This window comes from Stegostoma tigrinum, chromosome 35 (assembly GCF_030684315.1).
Source record: "Stegostoma tigrinum isolate sSteTig4 chromosome 35, sSteTig4.hap1, whole genome shotgun sequence".
NCBI lineage: Eukaryota > Metazoa > Chordata > Chondrichthyes > Orectolobiformes > Stegostomatidae > Stegostoma > Stegostoma tigrinum.
The window spans coordinates 22,270,647-22,291,492 of NC_081388.1; the positions used below are offsets into that span (position 1 = coordinate 22,270,647).

Consider the following 20,846-nt stretch of genomic DNA (forward strand, 5'->3'; position numbering starts at 1 on the left):
TTATTTCCTGTTTGTTAGAGGCAAATTCAAATTCTATAGATACACGGTGGATTTGAACTTATATTTGCTGATTGAGTAGACCAAACCATTGTCTAATTTTGTGATCGCAGGTAGAAAGCTTTTTTTTAAATGTAACTACAGAAGTGCCAACCTAGAAAGCTAACCAACAGCTTCAAAAAGGTGATATCTCAAAAACCATCTCATCAAAAGTTTATAAAAACTAGAAGAACTGTGGATACTGTAAATCAGAAAATAAAATAGAAATTGCTGGATAAGCTCAGCAGATCTGTTAGCATTTGTGTAGGGAAATCAGAGTTAACATTTCCGGTTGAGTGGCTCTTCTAATCAGAAGTTTATAGTTTGTGGTTAAACATATGGTAGAGATGTGAATTTATCACAGCCTAAAGTGCACATACACCCAAATATACATGTACTGAAGAATGCAAGATCATGGTAAAGAGAAAAAGTTTGCTACTTGGAAAAATTCCGGCTTGTGGGATGCTCTTCCATTACTAAATCAGATATTATATGAGGTTTTCACTTGATGCATTTTGCCCACTTTTCAGTCAGTTTAGAGACTGTCTTGCCAAGATTAACAATTCCCCTCAGCTGAGTACAATCATTTCCCTCTTAATCACGGTGTGAGCGGTGTTTCATTTGGATAAACTCTCCTCTCTGGATCCCAAATTCTAGGTTTAACTTTCATTTCAGGTCTTGAATGCAAAGTTCCAAGCTAACATCCCAGTGCAGTATTGAGGGGTGCATTATTTCATTTGAAATGCAAAACTGAAGTGTCAACTGCCCTGAATAATAAAGATTACAATGAGCTATTTCAAGAAGAGCAAAGGATTTCTCCTTAGCGTCTTGACCAGTATTTATTCACAAACAACATTTAAAAGAACTGATAAGCATTCTTTCTTGTTTGTGGGAGCTTGCTGTGCACATTTTTTGCATATCCTACAGGACTACAGTGAAAATAAGGTGAATTTAGCACTTTCAAAGTTAAGTTAAGGGCTCTGGGATTTCCAGTGGCTTTGAAAGTCCTATGGAAAAGCAAATTCTGTTTAATTAATCGAATCACTTGTTTGCCTCCCAAATCACAAAGATATTTGTCTCCGCTCACTTGACTGGCTGTTTGTTTTCTACCTGCTGCAGTGCCTCAATACATTACAGAACACAGAAACTAAGAGCAGTCATAGCTCATCCGTCCCTTCAAGCTTGCTTCACCATTAGATATGATCATGACGAATTATGTATCTCGATACCAAACTCCTGCTTTCACCCCATACTTTTTGATGCTTTTAAAATCTAAAAAATTATCCATCTCTTTCTTGAAAAACTTCAATGACTTGGCCCCAACAGCCGTCTGTGATAGAAAATTCCATTGATTCACTACCCTTTGAGTGAGGAAATTTTCCCCTCATCACAGTTCAAAACGGTTACCCTGTATCCTAAGATTGTGTCCCCTGGTTCTAGACTCCGCAACTAGGAAAAACATTCTCCCCATATCCAGTCTGTTCAGCCCAGTTATTTTACGAATTTCTTATTTTTCAGTCAGATTCTCTCTCATCATTCCAAACTCCAGTGAGTACAGGTTCAGTGAAACCAATCTCCTTCATACAACATTGCTGCCATCCTGGTATCAGCCTAGTGAACCACTGCCACGCACCCTCAATGACAAGTATATCCTTTCTTAGGTAGAGAGACCAAAACTGCATGCAAGATTCCAGATGTGATCTCACCAATGACATGTATAACTGCAGTAAGACACCTACATCTGATCTCAAATCCTCTAGCAATCAGAGCCAATATATCATTTGCCTTCCTAACTGCTTGCTGCACTTGCTTGTCTACTTTCATTGACTTGTTTACAAGGGCACCCGACTCCAGATGTCTAGAGAATTTTGGAAGATGACCACCAATGCATCTAATATTTCAAGTGTGACTTCTTTTAGTTCACTGGGTTGTGAATTATCAGGTCCTGGTGGTTTGTCACCCCTTAACCACGTTAATTTCCTCAGTATCATTTTCTTACAAATACTGATTTCCTTCAATTCCACCCTTTCATTGGACTCTTGGTTCTCCAAAATTTCAAGATATTATTTGTGCCCTCTTTTGCAAAAACAGAACCAAAGTCCATGTCCAATTCTTCTGCCATTTCGTTGTTCCCCATTTTAAATTCCTCAATTTCTGACTGTTGTGACCTACATTTGTCTTTGTATTCTTTTTGTCTTCACATATTTACGAAGCTTTTAATGGCCAGTTTCTATGTTCACATTTTTACTCTCATTCTATCTCCCAACTCTTGATCTAACATTTTGTTCTCCTTCGCTGAATCTCTGAATTGTTCTCAGTCCTCAGGTTTGCTGATTTTTTTGGCAATTTTATTGTTTCCACTTTGGATCTGATACTATGCCTAATTTAGTTTTGCGAGCCACGGTTCAGCAATCTTTCTTCTTTTATTTTTGCGCCAGACGGGAATTAATAATTGCATTTCATGCACACGTTCTTTAAATACGAGTCATCGCCTATTCCCTACGAACCCGAGTAGTAAGACTGCCCATTGCATCCCTGCGAATTCGCATCACAACATTAATACAACACCCAATTCCCGACTGCTCCCTCACTGGCCAGCCCTTGCCCTGACTGAGTGTATCAACTTGCAGCTCCCACAGACGTGTTGCTTTCCCAATGGTCCCTGAGCCATTGCGCATTCCCGAGCCACGCTCTTCCTATCGCGTCCGCTTCTCCTCGACAACGCCCCCCCCAACCTCTTCACTTTCGCGTCCGCTTTCCCCGCCGTGAGGTGCAGCTGCTCCTTCCGCGTCCGCTTTCTCTTCCGTATTCATTGACCGTTTCCCTCACGGTCTTTCACGTCCTCTTCGGCACCTTCCCGCCCCCCGCCTCAAACACACGCCCTTCCGTCTCCTCCCGCCCCCGATTCTGCGCGCCGCCGACCGGGCTCGTACCCGCTGTCCGGCGCGCTGAGACGTGGCAATCGGGCACGCGGCGCAGTCCCGCCTTCGCCCCTCTCCTCCTACCTCCCCCCCCCCCGCCGGCCTCGGGAGCAAGAGACACCGAGATGTCGGTTCACAATGATGTGATGGGGACGGCCGAGGACCTCGCCGACCAGGTATTCGCCCGCTCGCGTACGCGCACCCACCCTGCGGCCCCAGCCAAGGTGACCGTGTGCCCCGAGCCGCCGCTCAGGTCCCGTCGGCCTGTGATGGTGTGAGAAACGCCGTTGTCACTTGGGGATCTCGGGCCTAGTGTTTTGGCGGGGACGGGGTGGACCCTCGACAGACACAATGCTGAGCTGGGATCCGTCACCTTGTGGCTGTGGGATAAAATGCCTCTATTGAGTAATTCTTAATGTTAAAAGAAAACAGTTAACCAATGGAAATCAGGAATAAATACCTTAATTCGATAAGTTAATGATCCTTTGTAATGTCTAACATCATACTTATGCTTTAAAAGAATGTAATTAACAAATGAATCAGTGTACTAAACTTTACCAAAAGCTTCCAAGTTCCTTTATATTTTTAAACATTATATTCAGCTAATTTCTTGTGTATGATTATTTAATAAATCCTCGTGCGGAGGGAAAGCATAGACAGTTGTTTAGTCACAAAAACAAGTGATTCAATGGTTTATGCCATTGATGTGGATTGAAACAGATTGTGTTCCGTCTTTCAGTGTTAGGCAAACTTTATTCAGTGTTTATTCAGAAGGTAGTAAAGGATGGTGAATGAGTTGGAGCGGAACTTGCACGTGGTGTGTTCCCATGTATCTGTTGCCCTTGTCCTTCTAGATGGAGATGATCATGGGTTTGAAAGGAGCTGTCAAATGATCTTTAGTGAATTTCTGTAGTGTATCTTGTAGATAGTGCTGTTACTGAGTGTAGATGGTGGAGGGAGTATGGAGAGACTTATGGATCTGGTGCAAGTTAATGTTACTTTGTCATGGATGGTGCCAAGTTTCTTGAGTGTTGTTGGAACTGATCTATCCAAGCAATGGGGGAGTATTTTCCCATCAACTCCTCTGACTTGCGCCTTGTAAATGATGGACTGACTTTAAGGAATCAGGTAGTGAGTTACTCTGGATGTGAGTTTGCTCGCTGAGCTGGAACGTTTGTTTTCAGACATTTTGTCACCATTCTAGGTAACATCATCATTGAGCCTCCGGTGAAGTGCTCGTGTTATGTCCTGCTTTCTATTTATCTGAAAACAAACCTTCCAGCTCAGCAAGCAAACTCACATCCAGAACCTCAACCTGAGCTACAAATCTTCTCAAAACTTGCTAGTGAGTTACTCACTGCAGTATTCCTAGCCTCTGGCTTGTTCTTGTAGTGGTGAATCCAGTTAAATTTCTGGTCAGTGGTAACCTCGAGGATGTTGATCTTGGGGGGAATTCAGAAGTAGAGCAGCACAGTGGCTCAGTGGGTGCCACTACAGACCTGGATTCGATTCCATCATCTGTGTGGAGTTTGCACGTTCTCCCCCTGTCTCTGTGAGTTTTCACCGAGTGCTGCCGTTTCCTCCCACAGTCCAAAGATGTGCAGGTTAGGTGGACGGGCTATGCTAAATTAACTGTAGTGTTCAAGAGTGTGTAAGTTAGGTTGATTAAACATGGGAAATACAGGGAAGGGATGGGGCGGGATGTGTCTGGGTGGGTACTCTTCAGAGCGGCTGTGTGGACTTGTTGGGCCGAATGGCCTGTTTCCGCACTGTAGGGATTCTGTGATGAGATTGAATAACATAATTAATCATCAAGGGGTGGTGGTCAGATTGACTAACTTTTATCGGAGTAGGTCATTGCCTGGCATTGGAGTGGCATGAATGTTACTTTCCACTTGTTAGCCCATTCCTGGAGTTTGTTGCATTTGACTGTGGCTGGCCTCAGTGTCTGGTGTTGAAAGTTGGGCAGTCATCATCGAATATCCCCACTTTTGGTCTTATGGTGAAGGGGACGTCATTTGATGAAGCAGCAAATTGTGAAATTTTCAGGTATGAATATTAGTGTTGATTGTTGTGTTGAGAAGCAAGGAAAAAATAAATTGCATTTACGTAACTACTATTGTAAAATGCATATGTGGATCCAAGTAAGCATAGGATTGAGTTTGGCTCAATTTCCCTGAATTAAATGACCTTTCAACACTCACTTCCCAATGTATGCAGCTAATTTCAAGTTGGAAGTGTGCAGAAAATTGGGTATAAGATTGCTTCATACTGAATGATTGGATTTCTGAGTGATTTCTTTGCTAAATAATGGGGCATGTTTATAATGGGAGCATTTTACATGTGCATGATATTCTGTGGCTAAAGTAAAATTGTTTGTGAAGTGAGCTGTCAAGTTTCAAAATTGATGGTAATAAAATGTGAGGCTGGATGAACACAGCAGGCCCAGCAGCATCTCAGGAGCACAAAAGCTCCTGAGATGCTGCTTGGCCTGCTGTGTTCATCCAGCCTCACATTTTATTATCTTGGATTCTCCAGCATCTGCAGTTCCCATTATCACTTCAAAATTGATGAGTAGTTTTCAGATTGATTGGTAATTTTACATTCCCTGCTCTTAACTGCAAAGAAATCATCGCCAAATGACACTGTTTATATGTAAGATCATCAGTGAAGCAGTTAGAGAACAGTTCTTACCAGAAATTTGATCCATAACTTGCTGAGTACAGAAGTAGATAAGTAGTTTGAAAATTCAGGTTAAATGGGTTGAAGAATGTTTAATAAATGGTCACCTGAGAATGAGTGCTGATTCAACAGCCTGAATGGTACATTTTGTATAATATGTTGAAGCAGTAATGCTGCCGATTGAAAATTAGTTAAAACATCAATTTTTGGTATTAATTTATAGTGAAAGTTCTGTTTTTATAATTTTAATTTATAACAATTTCCAGTGGATTAGCTGGTTCAATCGGTGTACTTTGAACTAAACACAAACATGAATTCCTTTTTAATTCTGCAAACTCTTGACAAGAGTTTAGAATTTTGATCAATTGGTGTGTAAAAATATTTTTTTAAAAATCCGAATTCCGTGCAACAATTGTATGCAAAACCTTTTGTGTAAGACAAAGCCCTGGGTGAGATGTAATCTTATTACTGCTTACAAAAGTAAATGATATATTTTGTTTCCTTACTTCAGAAAACCACAAAATGTTTCTGTCCTACATTCCTTTGTTATTATGTTTAAGACAGAAATGTGAAACTATAGTCTGTGAAGCTTCTCTGTGCCTTAAACTCTGGTGGTTTTGGCCATGAAACCTAAATAACTCCTCTCTAACACTAATGTTTGATAACCCCCTGTTAGCTCTGAACTTTAGAGTCACTTCATCAAAGACTGTGTGCAACATTTTCTATTTCTCAACCGGGGTTAAATCACGAAAGCAGCCATTCGTATGATGGAAATGAAATAATCCAGAAAAGCAGGCAACTGCCAGTCACAACATATTGACATTTGTGATTTATGTGCTTATTTTGACTTTAGAACGGCATAATTTCTGTTTATTTTTCAGTTTTTACGTGTGACCAAACGTTTTCTGCCTCATGTTGCACACTTATGTCTGATCAGCACATTCTTGGAAGATGGCATTCGCATGTGGTTCCAATGGAATGAACAGTGTGACTATATCAACATGGTCTGGCATTGTGGGAACTTCCTTGCCACCATGTTTGTTTTGCTTAATATGGTCGGGCAGCTAGGTGAGTGATTGGATGGTATATTGAGGTTCTTAAGATGTATGCGGTATGATTCAAGGAAAAAAAAGGCGGTGACAGTAGAGTCCCAACACTGCCTCTGAAATCTTCAGGCCCTTTAGCATTTCTCAAGAGACTTTGTGTGACAAAGTAATACTTTGCAGTACTGGGCTTTGCAGGATTGGAGTAGGTCTTTGAGTTTTTCAACCCATTTAGCCATTATAATAAATAATGGTGGACCTGTAACTCAATTCCATTTCCCTGCCTTTAATAAACATCCCTGGATGCCCCAGTTAACAAAGTTATGGATATGAGTGACAATTTTCCATTCAATTAATATTGACTGCTTTAGAGGGTGCAAGTTCAGAATTTTATTGTGTGAAAAGGCGTTTCTCTGATTACGCAAATAAGCAGCCGAACTCTGTTTTTATGATTTTGCTGCCTAGATATGGATTTACCCACTGGATAAAATAGATTTTCTCTAAGTATATATTGTATCCTAGTGTCATTCATCTACTACAATTAGTTCCCCTTCAGCCACTCACCTTCCTGACTTGGAATTATATCGCTGTTCCTTCAGCGTTACTAGGCACTCCCTCCCTAACAACATTGTGGGTCTGTTTATATCAAATAGATAGTTCAAGAAGGCAGCTCACCAACTTGTGAAGGGCAATTGGGAATGGGCAATAAATACTGGCCTGGCTAATGACAGCCCCATAAGAATGTTGGAATATGAACCAAGGAACAAGAGTAGGCCACTCAGTTCTTTGACCCTGTTGCACACTTCAATGAGATTATGTCTGATCAATGGCCTAACTCCATATAAATGCTTCTGGCTGTATCCCTTAATACCTTTGCCTAACAAAAACTGTATCTACCTGGGAATTAAAATTAACAACTGATCCAGCATTGAGAACCAACCATCTACCACCCTTTTTGGAACTGCTTCCTAACATCTCTTCTGAATGGTCCAGCCTTAATTATGCCCTGGTTCTAGAAACCCCAGTCAGTGGAAATAGTTTATCTTTATCTACCTTGTCTTTTCCTGTTAAATCTTAAAAACCTCAAATTCTAGGGAAAACTGATGTAATTTGTGTACTCTGTCCTCATAAGTTTACCCCTGAAGTCCAAGTATCATTCCATAAATGAGTAAGAAAAGAATCTTTCAAGGTGAACAACAATTTTTTTTTTTGTTTTGTATTTGACTAGTCTTGGGAAGCTGTGCTGCAGTTGTTTTCTGATTTACATATTTCTCTGGAACAAAGGTCTTTGGTTTTAATTTGTTTTGTGGGTAGGAGGTCAACTCTTGTTCATCTTCAACTCAAGCAGTTTCTAACAAAGCCCAATCGTAGTTCACTGTAGTGTCTGAATGAGGTGAACAAACACAGATCAGGAATTGAACCACAGATATTTATGGTCTGCATGACTCAAAGTACTTCAAATGGTGAATTTACCTAAGAAATATCTTCATTTGGTATGGAAATGTTGACTGTTAGTGTTTTTAGCCTGATAGGGAAATGTCTAGAAAATGATGAGCTGTTAGTTAGAAGTGTGTTCTAGGGAAAGAAATATCATGTAATAAGAGAGCAGAGAATGAAATGTATGGATGAATGACATCATAAGATTCAAATGTCTTCTTAATGTGAAATGTCTGAAAATTTGGCAAATAGGATAATGACAAGCTAAATTTTTAAAAAACATCAGAAGGAAGTTACTCTGGAAAAGAGAATTCAGACATGGGGCAAGGTAAATTCCAGAAGGAAAAAATGCCAAATGATAGAAACAAAAACCTTTTGTCAAAGGAGCATCAATCAGTGATTATAGAGAAGTGACTTGGAGGGCATGATATTTCTTTATTTCAAGGATTCCCCTTTTTTACTTCAGGGACAACCTTTTCATTCCCCCAAACTCCTTTTATTAGTGGATGCATCTGCAAAGCAACAAACTTCTGTGATTGTGCATTGTTTAAGAAAAGAAAGACAGTTGGAGCTGCAGGCTGAAAAGTCCCTGACTTCTGATGGACTTCATCCTAGGGCCTAAAAGAAGTGACTTTTGAGATTGTGACAGTATTGGTTCTTATTTTCCAAAATTCCAGAGATTTGGATTTGGAACAACAGACCAGTTAGCTTAATGTTTGTCATTGGGAAAGTTTTAGAAACATTACAAAAGCCAGTACGGTGAGGCATTTAGAAAAAATCAGGCAGAGTTGACCTGATTTAAACATGATTTCCCTTTTTACAAATCCAACTTACTAGAGTTCTTTGAAGACATAAATAAAAAAGAACCAGTGGCTGTGCATTGATTTCCAGAATGCATTGATAAACTGGCGCATAAAATGTTAACACAAAAAAATCTCAAGGTGTAGGGACTACAGGCAGGAGTGCACAGAGGATTGGCCATGTAACAGGAAATAGTGTTCATAAATAGGTTATTTTCTGGTTAGCAAGATGTAACAAGTGGTGTGCCACAGGCATTACTGCAGGGGCCTCATCTTTTTGCAAATTATCTGAATGATTGGATGAAGATACCAACCGTACAGTTGCTAAATTTGCCGACAAAACAAAGATAGGTAGGTAAGCAAATTGTGAAAAGGGCTTAAAGAGGCTACAAAGATAAGAGTAGGTAAAGATCTGGGAAATGGAACATAATGTAGGAAAATGTGCAGTTATCAATTTGACAGGAAGAATGAAAATGAAGCACATTCACCAAATGGTGAGATATTCCATGTATCTGAGGTGCAGAGGAACCAGAGTGTCCTTGTGGATGAATAGCAAAACAGTTTGCACATATAGCCAGTAAATAGGAAAGCTAATACAATGTATAATTTATCACAATTGAATTCAGAAGTGTGGACGTTAGGCTTCGTTTATTAAGGGCATTGTTGAGACTGTATCTGGAATACTGCATCCAGTATTGATCATTTTTAAGAAATGAGGTCAATGCATTGAAAGTGGTCCGTAGAAGGTTTCAGACTAATGCCTGAACTAGATGAGTTTTCTTTCATAGAAAAGTTGGACAGGTCAGGTTTATATCTACTCAACTTTAAACTAAGTAAGGGGTGTCTTGATTAAGACAAGAACTTAGGGTCTTGACAAGGCAGATGTGGAAAAGATATTATTCCCCTCATGGGAGAAGCCAGAACTAGGGGGTCGCTTTCAAAATGTAGCATCACCCACCTAAGGGAGGTGTGGCATTTTCTTTTTGTTTCACTTTCTTGAGTGGTCTTTGGAATTCTGTTCTTCAAAAGATGGTGGAAGCAAAATCTTTGAATATTTTTAAGGCAGTGGTGGATAGCTTTTTGGTGACTAAGGTTGTTGGGAGGAGGCTGGAGTTGAAATTATGATGGCAATTGGATTAGGCATAACCTTATTAAATGGCAGAACAGACTTGAGGTGCCAAATGGCAAATTGCTACTCCCAACTCATAAAATATGTAAGTTCTGTGTTAACAAACTATTCTATATTTGTGTTGACATAAAAGGCTATTGGACTCTCAGAAGAAGAATTAGAAATCATCAAATTTCTCAATAATTGTCAAACCTGTTAAACTTAAAGCCACAACACACAAGGAAAGCATTGATTTCTTAGAAACCGAAGTATTTAAATTGACATAAGTTAGCAACAAAAGATTTTTTTCATGATAATGTTTAATCTTTTGAGCATGTGACCAGAAAAGGGTAGAGTCTCAAAGGTGCCTTTTGCTAGAACTTGCAGTTGTTGGTTGTTTTCATCGAGTCGTGAATGTTAGGCAGAAGGTGAAGTATTTATCATAATGAGAAATAGTGATCAGCATCTAGAACCCTCTCAACATATCTTTCCTAATATTTTTGATGGTTGAGAAATCTGCAGATCATGAGAGAGAACTTGAGGGGTGAAGAATCTTTAGTTTGCTATATTATGTACATTTTTAACAAACCACCTCATTCAAATGTTCATCTTATCGTATTGTGATGTTCCAGTTCATCTTGCAGGTGTCAGTGAAGGTTTTCCCAAATGTGCAACAAAAATATCCATCTTCTACACAAATTTAAGGTTTTGTTTAGTCAGCCAAGTTATTCACCTGTAGAATATGTCACATTTAAACAAGTCTATTTAAGAAGACTTCCTGTTGGCTCAGAATGATGCACATCTTCCCCAATAAACCACACTTCACTAACATTAGAAAGCTGGGGACAAGTTGGCAACACCCAAAGTAAAATGCCCCCTGTAATCTTGCACTAACTAAAGCACTTTATAAGCATTGTCGAATAGTAAGTTTCCTGCTGTTTGTCCAATTGGGATCACAATTCCCTATAGAAGCTGGGGTGACAGGGATGTTTGGAGCTGAATATCAAGAATGCTCGCTCCAACATCAGGTCCAGCACTCCATTTTTCCTAATGAACCAGGCAGCTTGGTCAATCATTTACAGTTATCTGAAACACTCGACTAGCTCAGATATTACTAAATCTGCCACAGATTGATCTCCTATTACCAGGCAGATTAAAGCTAGTGAGCCTGAAGAGATTGTGATAATTACCATAAAGGAGACTTCTGATATACTTTCCTGCCTGTCTGTTTGTTTTCAGGGCCTGTGGCTGTGAGAGTGGTTGGTCTAGTCCACAGTCATGCCCAGGCTTTTGAATTTTCAATCAGTTTGTTGTAGCTCCAGTCAATTGACCAGATGCTGAAAAATTTGACATATCGGTAGTGCTGTCTGAAGAGTCCTTTGTGTTGAACAGGCTTGTAAGGAAATTCAAGGTAACTTGGGTTTTACCTTTTGGCTGTATGAATGCAATCAGTAGGTGTATCAGTTTGATCTTCAGAGAGAAGATACATCTGTGAAAGGCACATGGCACAATCCTGTGTTTCTGTGAGCATACCACTCTGCTGATGTCTCCAGTTTATTTAGCACTAGTATTTGGCAACCAGTTACTCTTTGCTGTTCTTTGGTTGCTGTGCTGGAGAGAACCTGCAAGTCATGCTCTTGTCTATGCTCTGCCCTCAAGAAATCTAGTCAAGCTGCACAGATGTAAGTGTGAAATTAGTGCTACAATGTAAGCAAGCAAGTGACAGTGCAGAGGATGGAGTTTACCGTTGGACTGATTGCAAACTAGATATGTCAAATTCAAAACAGAAGCTGAGCGTTGGGTTGTTTAAGATTGAAGATAATTCATGATGTATTTTTTGGTGTGCATTCTGCATTTCGTCTTTGCAGAAATGAGTGGCCCAAAAAGCTGTGTGGCTTACCATTACAGAAAGACCATATGGCTTAAGAAAAAGGAGCTTCTCCCTCAAGTATTGTCCAGTTCTTAACATTTGCTCTATCTTTTCAGTGTGAGTTGATCCTGAAAGTGTCTCCTTTTATTGCAAATGCAGCTTTTGGGTAATTTTAATACTACTTTTTAAACATCAGTCTTTCTTGTTTACAGGTGGTTGCATCCTAGTGCTGAGTCGGAAATTTGTGCCTTATGCTTGCTGTGGTTTATTTGTACTCATTGCTATGCAGGTAAATTCCAGGCCTACCCACAAACTTTTTTTCTTTTACTTCTGAATTGTATAAACAACAATTTACAATTTTCCATCATCACTGTTTTTTCTTCGCTGCTGAAAAAAGATGTGAATATGCTGGAACGTGAATAGTCTGCTATTAATAACTGGATACTTGGGTGCTGTGGTATTAACTCAGGATCCATTACTATAGACAAGATGGTTATTCTACTCGGAGGCCTTTATTAATTGTCTGTTATAGCTCTGTCATGTCCACCTTGAGTTAACTCATCCCCAAATTTAATCTGCTTGCAATGAATTGCTTTGTGTGTTCTGTCTGTAAACTGCATTGCTGCCTTCTGAGGAGGAAGCAGTGACATCCCGTTTTGGTCAGTTGCTCTCTATTCCATCTCACAATAGTGTATGCCTTTTCCATTAACCAGACAGGCTGTGGCACTGTTACTTGTGCACTATTTCTAATTTTTATCTCCCTGCTGAGTGACCTCTAGCTTGGTCTATACTTTACGTTGCTTTCCCTCTCCAAAGCTATGGCAAGAGATTGACAAATATCCAAAAGCTAAATAAAGGCTGAAACGATGGTTACTTTCATATCAAGATACTTGGCTGAAAATACATTTCCTCCAAAGCAACATAACTTTCACACTCTCTGAAGTCAGGATAAATCAGCAACGGAATTTTATTTCTGTTTGGTTAACCACTAACTGGAGTATATAAATTTAAGATAATTGAAAGAACGATGTGTGAGTAAGGCAGAACAGTTTTTTAAATTTGACTAATTATTAAAACATGAAGTTAGAACCCTGCCAGAAATGGTGATGGAAGCAGAATCTCCAATCTATTAAAAGAGAATTGGATATTTATTGATGAAAAAAGTATATGCTTTTTAGAAAAAGAAAGGAAAATAGGATGAAGGCACTCACACATCCTCATGAGTCAAAGGGCTACTTGCTGTGCTGTAATAATCTGATTCAGTCACCTATATGGTTTTGGGGAAATAATGACTTATTTGCTATGCTTTTTCTTTTCAGACTATTGCTTATAGTATTCTCTGGGACCTGAAATTCCTTATGAGGTAGGTGACCAGAATTATTGCTGTCATGAAAATTAACCTACAGGTGTGAAAAGAATTTTTGATAATTCCTCGGGTTGGTAAAGCTAAAAATTTAGCTTGAAGGCTTTAGCATAGCTCATCCACCCTTCACTCAAAACTTTGAATCAATTCTAAGCATGGGATGGAGCAAATATGAATAGACATTTTAAAAAAAAACTTCTGAATCTCTCCATTCGTCCACCATGGCTGAACTTGCTACCAAATTAGCCAAATTTTCTGCTTCTGATTGCTCTTTAATGATTTTCTCAGAAGTGCAAGTATGTTGTTGATGAATGGAGCAATTTTTGACTGTGATTGCTGTAGCGCATAGACAATTGATGTTTGTTGTTCAGGCTGACAAATTGGTCTCCTGGATGATGGAAACCGAGCTATTGGTATCAAGAAATCCGAAGTTATTGACATTAGAAGTGGAGAGATTTTGTGAAAAATAAATTTTGATTAGATATCTTTGAATTATATTTTATTTTGTACTGTATACAGTACTTAGTCAGAAAGTCCTCACTTAAAGTTGTGATTGCATAATTGAAAATTGTAACCTTAACTGAAACTACTTTAAGTAAATCAAAAGTTCACACAGGAATTGGTGTTAAAGTCAAAGTAGGGTTCCTTTGGACATTTTGTGCCCAGGGAGAAAACATAAATTGAAATACTGTACCACGTAGAATTTTTTATAGAATCCCTCCGTGTGGGGACAGGCCATTCAGCCCAACAAGTCCGTCCTGACTCTTCAAAGAGCATCCCACCCAGACTCACCCCTCTTCCTTAAATGTGTAACCTTGCATTTCCTGTGTTTATTCTCCTAACCTACACATCCCTGGACACCATAGAGAATTTAGCACAACCAATCCACCTAACCTACACATCTTTGGACTGTGGGAAAGAACCAGAGCACCCGGAGGAAACCCACGTAGACACAGGGAAATTGTGCAAATTCTGCACGGACAGTTGCCTGCGGCCAGTATCGAACCCAGGTCCGTGGCACTGGGACGAAAGTGCTAACCACTGTGGCACTGTGCATCACTGCATTTCTAGCTGAAATAAAAAGAAGCCTCTCCACCATAAGAGAAATATATTATTTTAAACTATATGTTTAAGAAGTGACTGTTCTGTGCTGTTTGACTGTGGCTGTAAAAATACTTGCCTGCATTTTTAGATTGGGCTCCACCTAGTGACACATGTGAGTCAACATAAAGAAATGGAGCATCTCTGCATCAACTAACCTCTGCTACTTGGTGGAGCCTGTCAGTGCAAGTTCAGAATGACAGTAAGAAAAAGAAATGCTTAAAGTAAGAAAAGAGGCAAGCAAGGTCAGCCAGGAGGCTACGGAGGAAAAACCAGAGGAGTGGGGGAACGAGGGAGGAAATAAAGTCGGGGGAGGTAATGCCATGAAATATTAAGTGAGTGTCAGTGCAGATTCCTGGCCTTGAGAGCCTTGAAGTAAAGCCCAACATGATTGGAGCTAAGGGCCAAAATGAACTAAAGGCAAAGCCCAGCAAGGCCTGGAGTCTAGGTGCTGGTGTGGACTGTGTTGGAAGGACCGTTACTCTGAACGACTTATTTCTTTATTTTTCTAATTTATTCCTGCAATTTTGTATATTTGAAACTAAGATGACACCAAAGTCTGTAATGCTGGACTTTTAATTTCTTTATTTTTTTTTCTAAAAATTTTTACTTAAGAATCTGTACATTTGTACTTAAGATGGTGCTGTAAGTGATGATGTGTAAGCTTTTCATTGTATTCATGTGAGTACATGTGACAGTAAAGCAAATTCTAAGTAAGGTGAGAGCTTACTTTTTTGTATATGTTAGCTCAATCTTTTTTTAACCTAAAGGGTAATTAATTCTATGCTGTGTTAAATTGTGTTGTAGATAGTAGGTGTTCAATATTTGAAGAGTAGTGTATTTTGATTTCCAGATTTCATCCATGATCTTAAATGACCTGGATTCCCTTTTGATCTCTTCCTTGTTTAGGAACCTTGCACTGGGAGGTGGCTTACTGCTGCTGCTGGCTGAGTCCCGATCTGAAGGGAAAACCATGTTCGCAGGTGTCCCTAGCATGGGCACTAACTCCCCACGGCAGTACATGCAGTTGGGAGGCCGTGTTCTGCTTGTCTTAATGTTTATGACTTTGTTGCATTTCTCCATGAATGCGCTTATGGTGAGTGATAAGAAGAAAATCCTCTATTTCAAATGCTGTCTGATATGTTAGTTCAGTACGTGACCTTGCAGTCTGAAGATAATTTAGATCCTGAATATTTGCTCTGTGTTGTGGTCAGGCCCCCCTCACTGTACAATCATGCAACAATGTTGGTTCAGTTAACATGTAACCTTCAGTGTCTTTCATGCCTTTCATTTCAACTGGATTTAAACTCTGGCCCAATGCCCGAAAAGGAACGTCTTCTAATTGTGCTATCTTGTCTCTGCCTGCCCCTTTCCTTGTCCTTTCTATCTCCCACCAACAGTTTATAAATGTACTCTGCTGTGTACTGCTTTTGGCTTAGGGTTTTGATTAGAGTACACCATCATTAGTGAAGCCAGAGTGTGGAGGTACCAGTATTGGACTGGGGTGGACAAGGGCAGAAATCCCACGACACCAGGATATAGTCCAACAGGTTTATTTGAAAACAAGCTTTCAGAGCCTCAGTTCTTCTTCCGGCGTTTCATAAATTCTTCCCCCATTTCAAGGCTCGAAAGTTGTGGCACATCCTCAGTGAGACATGAGAGAGCCAAGTTGGGTAGAGTCTGAGAGCATGGTGGTAAGAGGGGTCCTATGAGAAGCGTGAAAAGATCTGTTAGGGTGGAAGCATGGCTGCTGTCACTTGGTTGGTGCTCCAGGGTACCCCATACTGCCTCAGAGCTCATGACCTAAAATGTTAGGTTGTGATGCTTGTCTGTGTGCTCTGATTTATTCATGAAAGTTAGCAACCACGTAGATGGTGATACAGGTCAAGGACAGGATCCGGCTTGGCTATAGATCTTTCACAGGGAAATGATCCATTGGAACCTAAAGGCCAGTAGTCATGTTAGTTATATGAAAGCTGCAGTTAGATCTTATTCTGAATACTGTGATGAGCAGTGCTCAGAATTAAACATTGCTCCTATTATTTAAGCATCAGGAGTAGACCATTTTGATCCCTTAAGCCTTCTCTACCATTCAGTAACGCCATGGCTGGTCTGATTGCCTGAATTCACTTTGTGACAGAATTGAAGATGAATTTTTAAAAATTATTGCAATTGTATGTGCTTTTCCTTCTGGGGATCCAAACGAAGAGCAATGTAGGGGCTTCCCAATTTACCAACATCCAATTTGCAAATGCAATCTGGTGTAAGGGATAATTTTAAAGATCCAGTGTATAAACATTTCCTGCACATTCAAGTAGCTCCTTTTATGTTGTCCTGCAATGTGTTCATACTTTCATACAAATCAACTTGTGAACAGACTCGAACAGAACCCATTCACAACTGGGGACCGCCTAGGATCTTAAAATTGTAGCTAGGCTATTCAAGGAAATGGCAGAACACACTTCTTCATAGAAAGAATAATAGAAATCTTGATCTCCTCTTAGCCAGGAGACTTTTTTGTAGCTGAGGATTAATTAAAACTGTTAAAAATGAGATTGATGGTCTTTAGTAGACAAGAAAATTAGTTCAGGAACCAAGTTGCAGATAATTAAGCTATGAATCAGCCATGATCCATTTGAATGGTGAAATAGAGTTGAGGGGCTGAATGATCACCTGGTGCACTGTTCCTAACGCCTTTCTTTTTTCGTGCGTGCATGTGTGTGTGTGTGTGTGTATTAATTTAAAGTTTAGAAGGGATGCTGGTATCCATGGATGTCTGTTGTAGTGTGATTGATACCTTTTGAGTGCTGAGTGGGAAGTAGAGGACTTGTTTAAAAGTCAAATACTGTAAGCCCTAAATATATATTAAACTTTTGTTTTCTAGATTCTTCAAGATATTGTTGGCACTACTTTGATAATCCTTGTGGCGATTGGCTTCAAGACTAAGTTAGCTGCTCTCACACTGGTCATTTGGCTCTTTGCATTGAATCTGATTCAGAATCCATTTTGGAGAATCCCGGTTTATAAGCCCATGCATGACTTCTTAAAGTATGACTTTTTCCAAACCATGTCTGTGATTGGTGGCCTTCTGTTAGTTGTAGCACTGGGACCTGGTGGAGTCTCGATGGATGAACATAAGAAGAAGTGGTAAAGAGGTTCTTCGGAAGAGAAATAAATATATATATATTTGTGTAATTTTTTAATTATTTTTACTACAGTATCAGTTCTTTCTGTCTGAATCTGAATTGTTATTTTCCTATAGGATTTCCTTCATGTGATACATAAATTAAAAAAACACACACATCAGTCTTAGTGTTTTGCTTTTCCTCCCAGTATTTAAATATTAGGTGATGTTAAAATTAGTGCCAGAATTTACCAGGCAGTCATTTCAGGTACAATATTTCTTTACAGCACCTTTTGGTACTTGTTCAAAGATGGGGAGTATTTCTTCTCTTTACTGGGCTTTGATGTTTCAGACAATCTATTTAATCAATTTCTGTGTGCAGGCTTACTTAAGAAGTTGGATTATTCTGAGGTTTGATGGTGAAATGAATGGTGAGAGTGCCATACCTTGATTCAAATGTAAAATAGTATGTAGCTATTAAACATTCCTTTAACCTTGGACCATTCCAACTTGTATCATGAATAAAACAAAATACCTTTGAAAAATTGGACCAGCTCATTTTGATATCCTCTTAAATGGTGTAATGAGTGGAATTTTCAAATTTTGTAAACCTACAGGTATCATACTACAACTGCCTTGCTACAAACTGAAGTGCCTTGCACAGCAATATTTTAATGTGTTACATTTCAAGTTTAATTGTTCTTGTACAGGCAGCAACTTTGAAACTATACCAGTGTACCATTCCTCACCTAACCTGAAACAATAACTTGAAAAAAGTGAGTTTTTAATCATTATTTTTCAAAATTACTTCTCTGCTTGACCAAAACAAAGGTGCACCCAATACTTGTACACTGTCTGGCTCAATGAGCAGTCAAGAACTCTATTAAAGTTAGTACAGTTCGTAGTATAATATTTTGACATATAATCCTGGACATTCAAATGCCAGAGTTGTTGACAATGTCTTGCTTGTTGTTATTAGATCATTAACAATTGTGGGCCTCAGTTGTCCATGTGTTTGGTGTCACTGAATTGTTTTACTAGTTAAATTTTTGAAGCTGAAAGTTTGGATTGATTTTTTTCTGCCAAGTATTACCCTGAACTTTAAATGGCAACTGCTATTGTATTGCCTGGTTCGAATTCTAAGGTTAATTCCCCCCTATTTGGACCCCCTCCCCAGAAGAAACAGTGAATAGTTTACCTCTTCCTTAAGTTGGTCTGAAAGTGCCCATGTTCTGCATCAGTATAAATGGAATTATTCATTTTGGAGAGAAATTAACCTTTTTGCCCACTTTTTTTTAGAAGAGGCTATGTGCTATTGACTGTCAGGCAATTTATTTTTGAGTGAGGATGGTTAAGAAAAAGAAATTGACAGCCAGATCTTCTCCAGTAACCATTGGGGTTGTCATTATTGGCCTTCTCGTTGGAGTTAAATTGTTTCAAGATCCTGAACGGAATGAGAGAAAGCTCCAGATAACACGTGTAAAATCAAAGTTGCAATCCTTCCAAAAACTTGACAGTTTTCTTTTTAAAGCTGCTTTCAACCCTGCAGTAACTTTTTCCACTGATACCTCGGGTACGTAAATTGCCAAAAAAAACTGTTACAAACATAACAACCATTTTATAAATAAATTTTGTGTTTCCTACAAAAATGTCTTAAATTTACGGCAGTAAATGCAGGCAATGCTGATTTTTTTTTTGAATGTCTTGACATTGTGGTTGTATTTGCAGTTCTGCTGAAGACTCATTAAATGCATTGAAAAATTATACTTTTTGTTGTATTGTTTTCAGACTAACTGAAGCCACAGTCCTTTTATTAATACACAATGAGCTACAAAGGGAGTTGACATTGCATCTATGTGAAAGGCATTTAATGAAAGTTAACTAAAAACAATGCTTTGTGACCTAATGTGTTTGCGGAAAAGGGAAGCAGTCAAGAAAATAAGGTGCTCTCTTGGCTGCCTCACAATTCAAATTAAATTGACATATGAAAAGAAATTCAGGATCTTTAAAGTTCTGCATCAGCTTTGCTCCCAAGCAACATAAGAAATAGGAGCAGCAGTATGCTGTCTGGCCTGTCAAGCCTGCTCACCATAACTCTAATTCCTTTACTGTGCGAAAATCTGTCTATCATTGCCCTAAAAACATTCACCAAGATAGCCTCAACTGCTTCACTGGGCAGGAAATTCCACAGAATCACAGGGAAAGGTTTGAAATGCAGTTATTGCTGAGGCCAATTATTAGTATTCCAGGAGTTCACCAAAGAACAGCCACGACCAGACTTAATAGTGCAGGCAGCCCTGTTTGAATGATACAAAATAACTATACATGGGACATTGACAGGATGCAGAGATGGGCTGAGAGGTGGCAGATGGAGTTCAACCTGGATAAATGCGAGGTGATGCATTTTGGAAGGTCGAATTTGAAAGCTGAGTACAGGATTAAGGATAAGATTCTTGGCAGCGTGGAGGAACAGAGGGATCTTGGTGTGCAGATACATAGATCCCTTAAAATGGCCACCCAAGTGGACAGGGTTGTTAAGAAAGCATATGGTGTTTTGGCTTTCATTAACAGGGGGATTGAGTTTAAGAGTCGTGAGATCTTGTTGCAGCTCTATAAAACTTTGGTTAGACCGCACTTGGAATACTGCGTCCAGTTCTGGGCGCCCTATTATAGGAAAGATGTGGATGCTTTGGAGAGGGTTCAGAGGAGGTTTACCAGGATGCTGCCTGGACTGGAGGGCTTATCTTATGAAGAGAGGTTGACTGAGCTCGGTCTCTTTTCATTGGAGAAAAGGAGGAGGAGAGGGGACCTAATTGAGGTATACAAGATAATGAGAGGCAGAGATAGAGTTGATAGCCAGAGACTATTTCCCAGGGCAGAAATGGCTAGCACGAGGGGTCATAGTTTTAAGCTGGTTGGTGGAAAGTATCGAGGGGATGTCAGAGGCAGGTTCTTTACGCAGAGAGTTGTGAGAGCATGGAATGCGTTGCCAGCAGCAGTTGTGGAAGCAAGGTCATTGGGGTCATTTAAGAGACTGCTGGACATGTATATGGTCACAGAAATTTGAGGGTGCATACATGAGGATCAATGGTCGGCACAACATTGTGGGCTGAAGGGCCTGTTCTGTGCTGTACTGTTCTATGTTCTATGTACATATGTATATTTTTGCCATAAAAACTGAAGTGTCACCTCTGTTACTAGATACTTGACCGTAGGTCAAGATTGTGGATTCAATCAGGCTTGTATTTGGAGGGCTGGAGTTGGTACTCTTTGGCAATGTAGAGGATCAATGATCAGATTTTTTCATTTCTGATCAGTCCTTATTAGAAGAGGCACACTTGCATGTAGTAGGACAAGGAAC

At 39.6% G+C, this 20,846-nt stretch overlaps 1 protein-coding gene across 1 annotated transcript; it reads left to right on the forward strand.

Moving 5' to 3' along the window:
• Window positions 1-3,014: 3,014 nt before the first annotated feature.
• Window positions 3,015-19,249, forward strand: LOC125447534 (surfeit locus protein 4-like). Its single transcript, XM_048522005.2, has 6 exons — window positions 3,015-3,133; window positions 6,521-6,707; window positions 12,110-12,186; window positions 13,217-13,260; window positions 15,271-15,457; window positions 17,246-19,249. The coding sequence occupies exons 1-6, from the start codon at window positions 3,083-3,085 to the stop codon at window positions 17,510-17,512; spliced, it is 813 nt and encodes a 270-aa protein (XP_048377962.1). The 5' UTR covers window positions 3,015-3,082; the 3' UTR covers window positions 17,513-19,249.
• The last annotated feature ends 1,597 nt before the right edge of the window (window positions 19,250-20,846 follow it).

Coding starts and splice junctions, on each gene's coding strand:
- LOC125447534 (XM_048522005.2), top strand. CDS start 3,083: ATGTCGGTTCACAATGATGTGATGGGGACGGCCGAGGACCTCGCCGAC. Junction 12,187..13,216: donor TTGTACTCATTGCTATGCAG/GTAAATTCCAGG, acceptor TTTTCTTTTCAG/ACTATTGCTTATAGTATTCT. Junction 13,261..15,270: donor GACCTGAAATTCCTTATGAG/GTAGGTGACCAG, acceptor TTCCTTGTTTAG/GAACCTTGCACTGGGAGGTG.